This window comes from Camellia sinensis, chromosome 2 (assembly GCF_055761805.1).
Source record: "Camellia sinensis isolate YWXY chromosome 2, ASM5576180v1, whole genome shotgun sequence".
NCBI lineage: Eukaryota > Viridiplantae > Streptophyta > Magnoliopsida > Ericales > Theaceae > Camellia > Camellia sinensis.
Window position 1 is genome coordinate 151,491,207 of NC_138962.1, and position 14,909 is coordinate 151,506,115.

At 36.8% G+C, this 14,909-nt stretch overlaps 1 protein-coding gene across 1 annotated transcript; it reads left to right on the top strand.

Annotated features, from left to right (window-relative positions):
* Positions 1-956: 956 nt before the first annotated feature.
* Positions 957-2,122, top strand: LOC145819150 (nigrin b-like). The gene is made up of 2 exons (XM_082913110.1): positions 957-1,128; positions 1,590-2,122. Exons 1-2 carry the CDS (start codon positions 957-959, stop codon positions 2,120-2,122), a joined length of 705 nt encoding a protein of 234 aa, XP_082769236.1.
* The last annotated feature ends 12,787 nt before the right edge of the window (positions 2,123-14,909 follow it).

A 14,909-nucleotide genomic window follows, 5' to 3' on the forward strand; every position in this document is an offset into this window, starting at 1 on the left:
CGGATAAATGGCGTCTATCTCCCAAGATACAATGATCTTACACAGATTGTTGTAGTACTCCAAACAATCTGTACGGCGAATTAGAACCTATGTTCTATACTCTCAAAATTTCTCTAAAAAACTAGTGAATTTTCGGAATGAACAAATTGCTGGAAGAGGGTCTTAATTTATTGGTAGATTGGTGACTATTGGGAAAGGCCTAACAGCTACAATTTGAATTAAACAGATACAGATTCAAATTTGTACAGCCGAACAGGTGCAGATTGAAGTGAACGAGTGCATATTTCAAACTAAACAGATGCAGAATTTAAAGCTGTTTGAAATCTGCTTGAAAATAGAACCGGAGAAGGCACTGTTTGGATAGGAAATTTGAATTCAACTTCGGTGCAAAATTTGAATTAATTTCGTTCAAAAAAAATAATTTTCCTGCAAGAATTTTTAAAAAAAAATTCAAATAAATTTTGTCCAAAAAATTAATAATAGGATTGACCCGACCCACAACTGGCTCGGCCGGTCGGACGGTAGCGGCATGTGTAGTGGTTTGAGCCAAAGCCCATTTTGTCCATAACTCCTCCTTTCTACAAACTTGGGGTGCCCCTTGGGGTCCAACCCAAGTTTGTTCACCTAGAGCTTATATACACACATGCTCTCTTAAAGTTTCAATGTGGGACAACCATTTAAAGGAAACTCACTTTTGACTCTTTAATTTCCCATTCCATGAACCTGAAAATGACATCAACTTTCCATTCACTCGTAAATTGTTTTTACGAACCATTTGCACCTTGTGACTTGCCATGCGGCAAGGAACACATCACCTCATTGGACCCACCCCAAACGATGTGTGGGTTCCACTCAAATTTGGGCTCAAAGTTAGCCCAAAATAAGCTTATAAAAACCCTAATTTTCAGCATTATATATATATATATATCTTCATAGCAAATAGCAAGTATAGCAAGATGAGAGTGGTAGCAGCAATATTATACATTGTTGTTCTGGCAATTTACAGCCTTGGTATCCAAGGTGACATCCAGGCCTATTCCTCAATCTCCTTCAATGTGAGAGGTGCCACCTGGGCCACATACAGAGACTTCATAGCGGAACTGCGAGAAATTGTGTCACGGGGAACCCGTACAGTAAGGCTATGTTTGTTTGGGCGGATTGGATTAGGTTGGATTCGCATTCTCATGACTAATAGTCCTAGGACTACGAATCCATTGGATTGTGTATCCTATCCTATGTTTGGATTGAGTTAGGATTATAACGAGGGATTAATAAAATATTATCCAATCTGATGTTTGTTTAAGGGGATTAGAATGGATAGGACATGGGACATCCAATATATTAACCATAATACCTCTATCATGGTCATTTGCTAAGTTAGTCCAGACTTTGACTTAATCCCCCAATTTATATCTCACCCCCTATATGGGATTGAATAGTCCATCATATGTAGGATATTATATCCGGATGGATTGTTAGCCCGCACTTTAATTTTTTAACCAAACATCGAATTAATAATTTTATTGGGCTATTAGTCCAATCCTAAGCACATGCCCACCCAAACAAACATGGCCTAAATGGTTTACTAGTGCTGAACCCTGAAAGTGAAGTGCCGGTTGGGAACTGGTTCATTCTGGTCAGTCTCATCAATGGCGACACAATCACATTGGAAATAGATGTGGTGAACCTTTATGTGGTGTCTTTTAGTGGTGGAAATAACAAATCCTACTTTTTCAACGACGTTATGGCACTTCAATACGACAATTTATTTGTCGGCACCCAAAAAACAAACTTAACCTTCACTAGCAACTATATCAGCCTTGAGAAGCAAACATGGGTTAAGGAGAGGGACCAACTCCCTCTAAGACCAACTCCTCTAACTGAGGCCATCACAAGGTTGTGGTATGGTGGAAGTGTAGCCGAACCACTCCTTGTGGTCATTCAGATGGTCTCGGAAGCGGCAAGGTTCAAATACATTGAGAAACAAGTTCGCAAAAGCATAACCGATGGAAACAATTTTACACCAAAAGGTTTGATCGTGAGTATGGAGAACAAATGGTCAGCTATGTCCAGGCAGATTCAGCTTTTGACAGATGGAGAACACTTCATTAACACCGTTTAGCTTCAAGATGACAATTACGAGCCCCTCATAATGAATGAGTTTACTACACTCAGTCGCTATACCATGATAGCGATTCTTCTCCACATAGACAGTGAGACTACTACTAGTAGTTATAGCAATATTGCTCTAGCCGAGGACCTTGTCAACAACGAATTGTTCAAACTCTGAAACTGCTATAACTGCCTAAAACCCCACATCTCACCCTTAAATTATTCTATGTAACCTCCTTTCTTCCCAAACTGGTTTGAGAGCATAAAATAAATAGTTACCCTTTGTATTTTCATTTCGGAATCTTTTTTTTTTTTGTATTTCTTGATCAATGTGGGGTTAATGTGATCGATTGGCATATGGCTTTTTTTTTTTAAATTGATTTATTTATTTATTTTATGTTGCATCTATTTTAGTACATATTAGAGGCTGGGCACACGCGAAAAAAGTTATGAAAATAATATTGTGAGAAAGATATATGAAAAATATTAGAATTAAAGAGTAAGATTAACAATAACTTCAATCAAATCGAAAACGCATACAAATATTTTAGAAAGCAGTAAAATTTTACCAAGAAAATATATAAGATATAGACCAAATTAGTGTTATTTAAATTAGTATTATTTAATTTATTTTGCAAAGATTAAAATAAAAATTTACTTCATTCAAATGAGAAAAAGACTATAAAGAGACTAATTTAGTTTTTTGTTTATGTAATTGATTGATTGTGTTATGTATGAAGACAATGAATGTAAATATCATAAAACTTTTTTTAAATGAAAATTAAAAATTTAAAACTTACATTTTTTTTTTTTTTTGATCAACAAAAACAAAAACTTTATTGATACAACAACTTATGTTCATATAAGACTTACATCAATAAAGAAGGAGGGAGTGCCACAAACAAATGCTAGCATCACCCTCAAGTTGGTGAGAAACCAACACGAACAAACAATAAAAAACCATCCACACTATGATCCACGCTTGTGACAACTCTGTTCCGTATTAAGCTTTTAATTCATTAATTATATATGTATTTATATGCCTAATATGAATTTGGATGCTAATTATGTGTTCTGTGTGATTTTTGGATGTCTATCTGTTGATTGTAGAAAAATCTATTACAATCTCTGCTATAATTTGAAATTAGAGGCCGTACAGGCAACAGGAACCAAAAATGATTAATTTAGTGTGATCAGCGTAATTTTTAGAGCCTATTGTGAAATTACATTAAAATTTGATTCAGACTAAGTTAATTAGAATTAAGTGGGATTAGTTAACCTTAAGCTTACTTAATCAGCCTAAGTTAGTTACAAGTATATAGACATGTTGAGATGTAATTAAACTCATTTTGGACTCAAAAATCTATTGGGAAAGAGAGCTTTAGAGAGAGAAAACTTGATTTTAGAGAGAGAAAAGGCTTGGAAGCTTGGAATTGCTTGCAAGATTGAAGGATTGTGTAGAACAACTCAAGTTTTTGCTAGAATTAGTTGAATTGAGGACTCTGGGTATGTAATTGAACCTTAATTTGTGGGTTGGAGTCTTCAATGTGTGAGATTTCAAAGATTACATGACTAAATGAAGGAAATGAGCTTAAGAAGAAGAATACAGAGTCAATTCTTGCATGCATGCATAATTTTGTTGGATTCTATCATTTTAAGTATGAGTTTTGTCATCCATGTTTAAATTAAGGATCATAGCTTACATGCATTCATGAATTATGAAGTTTTGAAGATTAATTCCATGTTTTGAAAGTCTTGGAAGGGAATTGAAGTTGAATTGATGCATGTATAGTGATCTCAATTTTGGCAATTCATAACACTTTTGAGCTCATGGTTTCAAGTTGAGCTCATATATATGTATTTCCAGGTAATTTCAAGAGTTTGGTTCAAACATGCAAGCTTATACAATTTGGAGTTGAGTTTTGAGAAAAAAGAGTTTGAAAATCTTGCATACATGAGGGTTTTAAGCTCAATTTTGCTAAATTGATGAGATTATAAAGAAAATGGTTTTTAAGGGGTCATATATATATATATATATATATATATGTTTTCTACAGTAATTTTGTATTTTTGAATGATCCAAACATGACCCAAGGCTTTGAATTTCTGTTTGGAAGTCAAACTTTCTGTTTTGAAACCTAGAAATTTCACAGATGGCTTGAGTGACCAAGTGGTGGATCGAGCCTACATTGCGAACTCCTACTATTTTTCACTTTGAAAAAGTTGGCTCGAGCGACCAAATGGTGGCTCGAGCGAACATGGCTCTAGTGACCAAAAGATGGCTCTAGCCATCAACTCATTTTCAGCATTTTTTCAAAAGGCGTTTTGAGTTCATATCTTCATTCCCATCTCTTTCCAGGCATTCTTAAGCGTGAATTATGACTTATTAAAGATTAATAAGCTCAAAAAAAAAAAAGTAAATGATTAGGAAAGAGAGGAAAGATTCATTCGTTTGAACATTGAGTTTCATCCTTTGAGCATGAACCTTGTAATCCATGGCTTTGAAAGAATTTCTAAGTATTCTTTGAAGTTGTGGATAAGCCATAATTTATTCCAAATTCCATTGTCATTCATTTTTGAACACTCTGAGGCACACATTGAGCATTCTAAATTAATTAAGAGGTTAGAAAGAAGCCTACGAGAATTAAGCAAGTTAAGAATTTAATTGAAAACTATTGTGACCCGATTTTCGTATGTGTTATGAATTGTGTAGGGTCAACCGCGAGGACAAATCAATCAACCGAATACTATGAGTAATATCTTAATAAAGAGATTTTACTTATACTTTATTTTCTGGTTGTCCTTATATGGTCAAGTTTTTTCAGAATCAATGATTTGATATATGTGAATGTGATACCCATTGACTGAACGACATGCTATTGGTATGAAATGACTATAATAAATGAACCTAAGGTTATTCTGTATAATTGAATAGTGGACTCAAGCTCAGTCTGTATAACTGAATCATGCAGTGAGATTGCTCAATATATCTGAATTGGGCTTAAGGCCGTTTGGTACATCAGATAACGTGGACCAAAAGTCGTTCTAAATCTCTGATATGTTTGACTGGCTGATCTCTTATATGTCTGACTGACTGATATGACATAACTGAATTTCTGATAAGTCTGATTGACTAGTATGCAAAGAATTTCTAATAAGTCTGATTGACCAGTATACAATTGCAATGATTGAATGACCATTAATCTACTGTAAATGATTGGATCTCCATTAAGGAATGATTGAATTCAATCTGTATGTTCTTTAACTATTGGACCTAAGGTCGTTTTGTCAATTGTTAGGCTCAAGGCCGTTTTGTTGGAAATGAATGGAACTGTACCGTGTATCTGCTGTCCATTGGACCTAAGGTCGTTATGTCATAAGTTGTCCCAAGGTCGTTCTGTCACGCCCCCAAAATAATACAAACAATCCATTCCATAAGATCTATGAACATAATAGAAATGATATACTTCATTCATTAGGGTTTATATTACAACAGGTGTTACATGCATTATACATTCATAAATATTGATTCTGAATTTACAACATATAACATTTGTTAAAAATAACAAAATAAATGCCTTACGGGCTTACATCTTTCCAAGACATAACTTGGTTACAACAAATGAGAGTCATAAGCTCTATACATATAAAGCCTTTGGCTTGAATAAATATTTAAACACACAATAACAACGCAGAGCCTCCAGCTCCTAAGTCATTTCAAGCCACGTCGTTGGAGGAAACTTATCACCAGTACCTGAAAATGGTTTCCCAAGTAGGGCGAGCGAAAGCCCAGTAGAGATAGACTAATACAATATATGAGGTTTAACTAAGATATAAGTGCCAGATAAATGTTCCACATTCATAACCAACTTATATTCTTTCCATAATCATTCAATACTGATACCCATAACTCAATCCATTTCCATCTATTCAATTCATATTGGTTCAATTAATTCCGAGTCAATTCATGAGAAAAGTTCATTATTACCTAAGCAATCCAACTGAGACTACAACTCAGTGATTCACAATTCAATACGACTATTATTCGAATACTTCAATTTTGCCATTTTACGAAATTTTCACCCGAAGGAATCGGCACCCGTATGTGCACAAGATTTCAAGTGTTGTCATTTTACGAAATTTTCAACCAAGGGAATCGGCACCCATATATATATATATATAAGATTTCAAGTTTTTCCATTTTACAGAATTTTCATCCGAGGGAATTGGCACCCATATATATATAAGGTTTTGGGTCTTTCACCCAAGACACTTCGGCCAACTTAGTTATAAAGGGAGTCCATCCCCTATCTCCTCCCAAACAATGATGCATATACAATGTATTTAAAAATATTATCATATACAATGACTATCCGCAACACACTTTTAATAGCTCAATCATACCATCATATTCAATGAGGTAAATTAATAGATAGGTTTCAAGTCACCTAATCCACATGCAGTTTCTACGACAATCATAGTTATCCTTCACCGATAGCGCAGAACAGATATTTCTAAACAGATATACAATATTCTAAACAGATAATTTATCAAAATTCCCATAGATTAGTGATTTGCCATATCCAACTACACCATTTATTCATACCTCCTCCAAATTTCATATTTCCCATACCAATCTCATCATTTATAGCAAGTAATTTATTTAACTCAAATTAGGGCAAATTTTCCCTTTTTCCAAATATTAACCCCGAGGCCAAATTTCACCATTTTAACCTATATAACCTCATATTCAATACCCTATATATATATATATATATATATATTCATGGAGCCCAATATAAAAACCCCTCTTTCAATTTTTGAATCCAAATCCTAGCTTCACCAAAACCTTCCCAATCCCACCATTTATACATAACAACAAATAACTAAGTTAAAAACCATAACAAAGTGTAGAACATCCCTACCTCAAGAGTAGAAGCTCAAAGGAGATGATGAAGAACTTCAAAAATGCCCCAAATTCGATTTTTTCCGGATCAAGAGGAAGCCCAAAAGGTGCTCTAACTCTTTAACAAAGGGACTACGGTTGAGAGATGCTTGGATCTTGAAGTACTTATAGAGAGAGAGGCTCTTAGAGAGAGAGAGAGAGAGAGTGCCGATTTAGGGTTTTGGGGTGAAGAGATACAAAAATGTGATGTAGATAAGTTCTGTTGTGAACTGATATACGCGATCTTCGCTCGAGCGAAGGAGTTGTCGCTCGAGCGACCAGACACAACAAGTGGCATCGTTCGAGCGCAAGAAGCCTCGCTCGAGCATAGAATACATACCTTCAGGTATTTCACAGACGCACACGCTCACTCAAACGCAAGAAACCTCACTCGAGCAAAGGAACAAATAACACAAGGATCGCTCGAGCGCAAGAAGCCTCGCTCGAGCGAAGAACTTCAGCTTCACCAAAAATGCCGCGTCTGGAAGGAAACCTGAGAACTCCTAATTCTCGCTCGAGTGCAAGAAACCTCGCCCGAGCAAAGAAGGAAATTACAAAAAGCTCGCTCGAGTGAAGAGACTAAAATCTGGGCAACAACCATCTAGACCAACTAGTAACCAACCTGTTCCAAACACACCCAACATATTCCAAAACTCAAATTCAAAGAGTTAAAGGAAGAAAACAAGACATGGATACTATAATCAACCACGGAACCCGAGTCCGGAATATAACAAAGGTTGGGTCAAACTGGAATCGCTATATGTTCCGTTACAAATGCTTGTTGTTATGTATATAAGCTTATCTGTTTTCAAAAATAGGCTCATTTACTTAACCTCTTTATTTTGATAGTATTCACTGGGCGTTAGCTCACTCTGTAAATATATATATAGATGAGCAGTGGGATGTTTAGCCTTAGCCTTAGTGATCCTGGAAGAGATGTCAGCTTATGTGGAGTCAACCAAGGTCGCCTCATGCAAGAGGCTTTACTTTTGATTTTTCTTTTGTTTTCTTTTGATGGTCATATAAGACCAAGTCTACATATAAACCTTGATTTTTGGTTTGCCAGTTTTTGAATGGTCTTGGACATGTATAATCTTTTATGTTTTATTAGGTGTGAGTTATTATATACATGAGAAAATTTTTTATTATGCCATGTATTGACAGCTCATTAGACAAAATTTAAGGTTCTACTTCCGCATCTGGTCCCATATTATTAATTTTTAATTGACTTATGTCTGAGGTTGTAAGGAATCTCATGATTATTGGCCAGTTATGATTCTAACCTATGGGGCGAGTTCGGGTTGTGACAACAATGGTGTAGAGCACCCCAACCCCATTCATGCCTTAATGTAATGCATATCTTACCTATTTCAAATTAGCCACCACATCATGCACTGAATATTGAAACTCACTACTAAATGCTTTAATTCACAATGCAACTCTAGTTTTAATCAGCTCACAAACCCCCTCCAACATGGTTGTTTTCCATTAAATATACCCTCATTTCGCAACTTCCACACAGACCATATGATTGCCAAAGGAATTGCCTCCCAGATTTAATTTTCAAACTTTCTCCATTTGTACCCTCTCCACCAATCCAATACACCTTCTGGCTTTTCAGCGATCACCCAATGCAAATCCCACCAATTCAACATATGTGTCCAAATCTTCTAAACAAAAGGGCACTGCAATAGAACATGACACACTGTTTCTAACTCATAATTGCAAAAGGAACAATTTGTCCTAGCCTCATGATTGAGACCCCCCACTCTTTGGAGGAAAGCTTTTGATTTGACTCTACCCTTCCAAGCAAGCCATCCAAAGAATTGTACTTTTGGTGGAGAAATATTATACCAAATCAACCTAGATGTCCCCAAACCCTGCTCCACACTACTTCTATTATAAGCTGAACTAACGGTGAACATACTTGAAGAAGATGCCTTCCAAGCCAATGAGCCAGCTTTATCTGATAAAAATGGCTCGTGTGAAATAAGGTAGGACTTTAGTCTTTCCACATCATCTTCCTCCCAAGCCCTCAATCTTCTTTTGAATATCAAATTCCATCTGGTTGAGCTATTCCTTCTTTCAATCATTTGTTGGAGTCACGTGGTCCAAAATCATATGTCCAGTTCAATAATCTATTAAAATTGTTTTGATACAATTTTTGATACAAATCTGTGAAAAAATTAAATTACATGTAATAAGAAACAAACAGTGAATTGATCTTCCTTATGTTGTCACTGTAGAGATATTTTTATGATTCTTTGGAATGAGAAATTGGTATGTGTAATAAATAAATAAATAAATAAAAGGAAAAATAGAAGTGGGAAACAAAAGAAACAAAAGTTTCAGTTTATGAAAAGGAAAAAATTCAAATAATCCACATTTTTAAACACCAAAAAAAAAAAAAGTGAATTGAAGGAACAAAAGTTTCAGTTTAGAAAAATGAAAAGGGAAAATTACATTGATAGTCCCTACATTTTTCCTTTTATGTCATTTTGGTCCTTACACTTTTAATTAGATCAATTTTGACCTTTAATCTTAGATTTTGTGTTAATTTGGTCCAATTGATAACGTTGTTAGTTTTTTTGGTGCAAAATGATCACTGAATTGGTTAAAGTTAACTCACCAAGTTGAGCAAGTTTTATACTTTTGCCTCTAAAAGAATGTTATCTATTACTTATATGCATATGTTTCATTAAAAAGTGGTAACAATTATAAGCAATTGGACTAAATTACGATAAAATCATAAATTCAAGATCAAAATCGAGTCAATTGAAACTACAAGGATTAAAATGACACAAAGAGTAGAATACACTACAAAAATTTCTGTTTTTTGCTACGGTAAAATGCCGTCGCTAATACTCCTAATGCCGTCGCAAAAAACTTTTTGCGACGGCAAATGACTTTTTGCGACGGGAAGAGGGGGGTCGCAACTGAGGGGGTTGCAAAAGAGTTTTTGCGACGGCATAGTGCCGTCGCTAATGTTTTGCGACGGCACTTTGCAGTCGCTAATAATGTTTGAAATTTTTTGACTTTTTGCGACGGCACTATTTTACCGTCGCTAAAAATGTTATTTGAGAAGGCAAAAAAAGCCATCGCTATTAGTCCTTTTTTTTTTTGCGACGGTGTGGTGCCGTCACAAAAAGTATTAAAAAAATGAAAATTTTTATTTTTTTGCGACAGTGTACTGCCGTCGCAAAAAGTATTAAAAAATAATAAAATTTCTATTTTAAATAATAAAATTTCTTTTTTTTGCGACAGTTTAGTGTCGTCGCAAAAAGTAAAACCTGTAACAAAATCAATAAAAATATTAAAATTTTCTATTTTTGCGACGGTGTGTTGTCGACACAAAAAAGAAAAAAACATCCTATGATAAAATTATTAAAAATATTAAAATTTCTCCATAATAATTGCATAATAATATAAAAATTCTTGTATAAAAATAACAATTTCTCCATAATAAAATATTCTTCCATTCATAATTACACATCAACAAAATTATCCCACTACATAATGTTCCGTAATACATATATAGTGTTTAAATACATGATTTTGTTAAAAAAATTTCATTAAATTTTCATCATATTGTGCAATTAGTAATTCTACTCTCTCTCTCTCTCTCTCTCTCTCTCGCAACTATTTTCTTTCGATAAGAAGTTTACGAAGAAAAGGAGATCTTAATGGAGCACGGTGGGTGGATTCCAGTAGTCAAGCACAGGAAAAGGAGTGGAGTATGGAGCAACAAGGGAAGTAAGGGCTTAATCTCTGTTTTTGTGGATAACATCCCTCCTACTATGGATCCGAAATCTTTGTTTCATTTGTTCTCCAAGTTTGGACTAGTGAAGGATGTGTATATTCCTCAAAAGCGAAGGAGAAATACCAATACCCGTTTTGGTTTTGTTAGATTTGATTGTTCAGTAGCAGCAAATGTGGCTGTACAGAGAACTGATGGTTTGTGGGTGGCAGATAAGGAACTTCAAGTCAAATTAGCTGCGTATGATCGTACTGCAAATAGAGTGGCGAGAGGAGATCAGGTTGGAAGGAGTAGTGGAGATAAGGTCGATGAAGGAAGGTATAATGGTGACCAGTTGGGTTTTCAAAGATCCTTCGCGGATGTGGTAAAAGCAGGAGTTAAGGGACAGGGAGGTAAGGAAGGATTTACAATTCAGGTAAATGAAGAGGGGCATGGCTGGTTGTATGATAGTGTGTTGCTAAAGTTTAAATCGGAGTTCTCGATGAAGGGTATTGCGATGGTGCTAAAAGAGAAAGGAATGGGGCATGTGACGGTTAGAAATGGGGGTGGTAGGACTGTTATTTTGTCTTTCTCATCAAAAGAGGTTATGCTGTCACAGCTTGCATTGATCAAGGAATGGTTCCAGGAATGGTGTGAAGATGTCAAGCTATGGGAACCAGGGGTATATCCAGTGCAAGAGAGGTGCCTGTGGCTCAGGTGTTATGGTGTTCCTCTGAGTATATGGAATAGAAGCACATTCAACAAGATTGGGAGTATATGGGGTAGTGTGCTGAGCTTGGATGGGAATATCAATCAACCAGAGTCCTTTAGTCATGGAAGAATTAGAGTTGCAACGTATCATATGGAGTGTATAAATCAAACGATAAATCTAGAATGTAAGGGCCGATTTCACCCAGTCTTGGTCTGCGAAGAACAACCAAGTATCTTAGCTGACTGTGAGAGCATGATGTCCAGCGAGGGGAGGGAAGATTGGAACTCAAACGTGGTGGTTCAGCCTCAACCTGCTGGGGTTGATGTTGGTGATCAATTCGATGTGAGGTTGGATGTGGAAGATGAAGACGTTGATGATGTTCTTGTAACCAAACAAGTAGACACAGTGGTAGAGGAGACTGTAAGTGGAGTAGGGGACAACTTGGTGGTTGAGGAGCGTATGGAGATGGCGGTGGCAGAGGGTAGGCTACAGGAACATGATGATAATCTACGTGTGGAGGAGCAGATAGCTACACCTGGATTCATTCAGTCTATGGATGGGCCAGCTGGACAGGGGCCTGGTATTAACTTGGAAGTAAATTTGGGCCTTGTTCATAACCCTGTGGTAAAGAGCAGGGTAGGTGTTTGGGTGAGAGGCCCAAATTCAAATGTAAATTCTAATTCTATCAGGGAAGCTTCAAGGCCCAATTCGTGTATGGGGAAAACAGAGCATGAAGGCTGCAATGGTAATATGTCTATTGGCCTGAAGTCAAAACAGAAAGGGAAAAGAAAGGTAAGTTCCTCCCGTGCATCTAAATCGATCACTGAGATCTCTGGCTATTCCTTTCTTGCTCGAATGTATGGCCATAAAGGGGCATCATCAAATAAGCCCACTACTAAATGTGCTGTTTTTCGGGCTGCTGCTGCTGCCATGTCTCTTTCTGCTTCAGCTGAAGGTAGTTCTAGTAGACTAAATCACATTCTTAGTGAGGCACAAGCAAACATTCAGTTGGGGAAAATCCTGGGTATCAATTACAAAGGTAAGGAGTCAGAAGCTTTAGAAAAAATGGTGGATCTAGAGGTAGTGGACAGAGCAAGGAGGAAGGAGAAGAGGAAAGAATAGGGGCTTGAGTCGTGTATCTGGGCTAGAAGATGGAGTTAAAATTGTTTAGTTATGAAGTTGATGTCTTGGAATGTTAGAGGCTTGGGAAAGTTAGAGAAGAGGGGAAGGATTAGGAAGCTAATTTATGAAAGTAAGGCTGATATTGTGCTTCTGCAGGAGACAAAGAAGGTTTACATTTTGGAGAAGGAGGTTAGAGCATTGTGGGGAAGGAGCAACATGGAATTTATGGTGGTGGGTTCCGATGGATCTGCTGGGGGACTTCTTTGCATATGGGACCCAGATGTTTTTAGGATGGTGGATTGTTGTTGTAACAGAAGGCTCATTCTTTTATCAGGTAAATTGCTAAATTCATTTGATTGCAATATTTTGAATGTGTATGCTCCAAATGAGGTGAGTAGTAGAGGTAAATTCTGGGACACATTAATCAAGCTAAAACCTGAATTTCCAAATCCATGGTGTTTGGGAGGAGATTTAAATGAGATTAGAAATATTAGTGAGAGGGTGGGTTGCTCCAGACGAGATAAGGGGATGATGGATCTTAACTCTTTTATTGAGAGTTGCGAGTTGAATGATTTGCCTCTATTAGGCAGCAAATTCACATGGTCTAATGCACAAGATGGGGAAAAATGGAGTAGAATTGACCGTTTCCTACTTAATCCGGAATGGCTCATGAAGTTTAACTTTAAAGAGTGGGGTCTTCCTAGGTTGTTCTCTGATCATTGTCCTATAATGCTGATGGATGATGAGAGGGATTGGGGACCTAAGCCTTTTAGGTTTATTAATGCATGGTCTAGCCATCCAAGTTTTTCCTCTTTTGTGGCAAAGGTTTGGGATGAATCCAGGATTGTTGGGGAAGCAGGATATGTGCTGTTCCAGAAGTTAAAAATGCTGAAAGTGGAGCTGAAAAAATGGAATCTTGAAGTGTTTGGAAATTTAGCAACAAAACTCAAGAAGGCTGAGGAGGACTTGGTAGAGCTAGATATTGTGGCTGAAAATAGAGGACTGGTTGTGGCTGAGATCGCCAGAAGAAGACAATTGAGGGGTGAAGTTTGGAAGCTTAGTAAAATGGTAGAGTGGCTGTGGCAACAGAAATCTAGAGTGAATTGGACCATTAATGGGGATAAGAATACGAGGTTCTTTCATATTATGGCCAGCAGCAGAAGGAGTAGAAATTCAATTAATTCCATCAAAATTGAAGGGGAGACAATTGAGGAGCCAGCTACGTTAAGGTATGAGGTGTTACAACACTTTAAGAGACTATATTCAGAAAGTTGGGCCAGAAGACCAGTGCTAGATGGTGTGTTTAAATCAGTTCAAGATAGCTCGAATTATCAGGATCTTGAAGCTACCTTCTCTGAAGCTGAAGTAAGGGCAGCAATTATGGAGTGTAATGGAGATAAGGCTCCAGGCCCTGATGGTTTCAATCTTCTATTTTTCCAGAAATGTTGGAAGGTAGTTCACCAGGAGGTTTTGTTGTTTCTGAGAGACTTCCATGCCAGGAGCAAACTTGAGTATGGGATTAACAGCTCCTTTATCACTCTCATTCCTAAGACTGACAATCCTATTGGGTTGTCAGACTTTAGACCCATTAGCTTGGTGGGTAGTTTGTACAAGATTCTCTCTAAGGTTCTGGCTCTTAGACTTAAGAAAGTTCTTCCTACAATTATTGGTGAAACACAATCTGCTTTCTTAGGGGGGAGAAGTGTTTTAGATGGCGTATTTATTGCTAATGAAATTGTAGATGGATGGAAAAAATCAAGAAAAAAAGGCGTGATTATTAAACTTGATTTTGAGAAAGCTTATGAGTCTGTTAATTGGGAGTTCTTGGCTTCGATGCTTCATAACTTTGGGTTTGGCTCTAAGTGGGTTTCATGGATGAAGGAGTGTATCGGTACAACAAAGTTGTCGGTTCTAGTGAATGGCTCACCTACAGAGGAATTTTCACCTCAATGAGGCCTCAGGCAAGGTGATTCCCTATCTCCTTTCCTGTTTAATATAGTGGCTGAAGGGTTGAATATTCTAATGAACAGAGCTTTAGAGGAAGGTATTATCAGAGGGGTAAAAGTTGGTGTTAATGAGGTAGTGATTTCACATCTCCAATTTGCGGATGATTCAATAATTTTTTGCGAGGCAGATTTGGATCAAATAGTGTTTATAAAGTGGATACTAAGATGCTTTGAAATCCTTTCTGGCATGAGGATAAATTTCCACAAGAGTGTGGTATGTGGAGTTGGAGTGGAGGAGGAAAGATTGGTGTCTTATGCTGATATCTTGAATTGTAA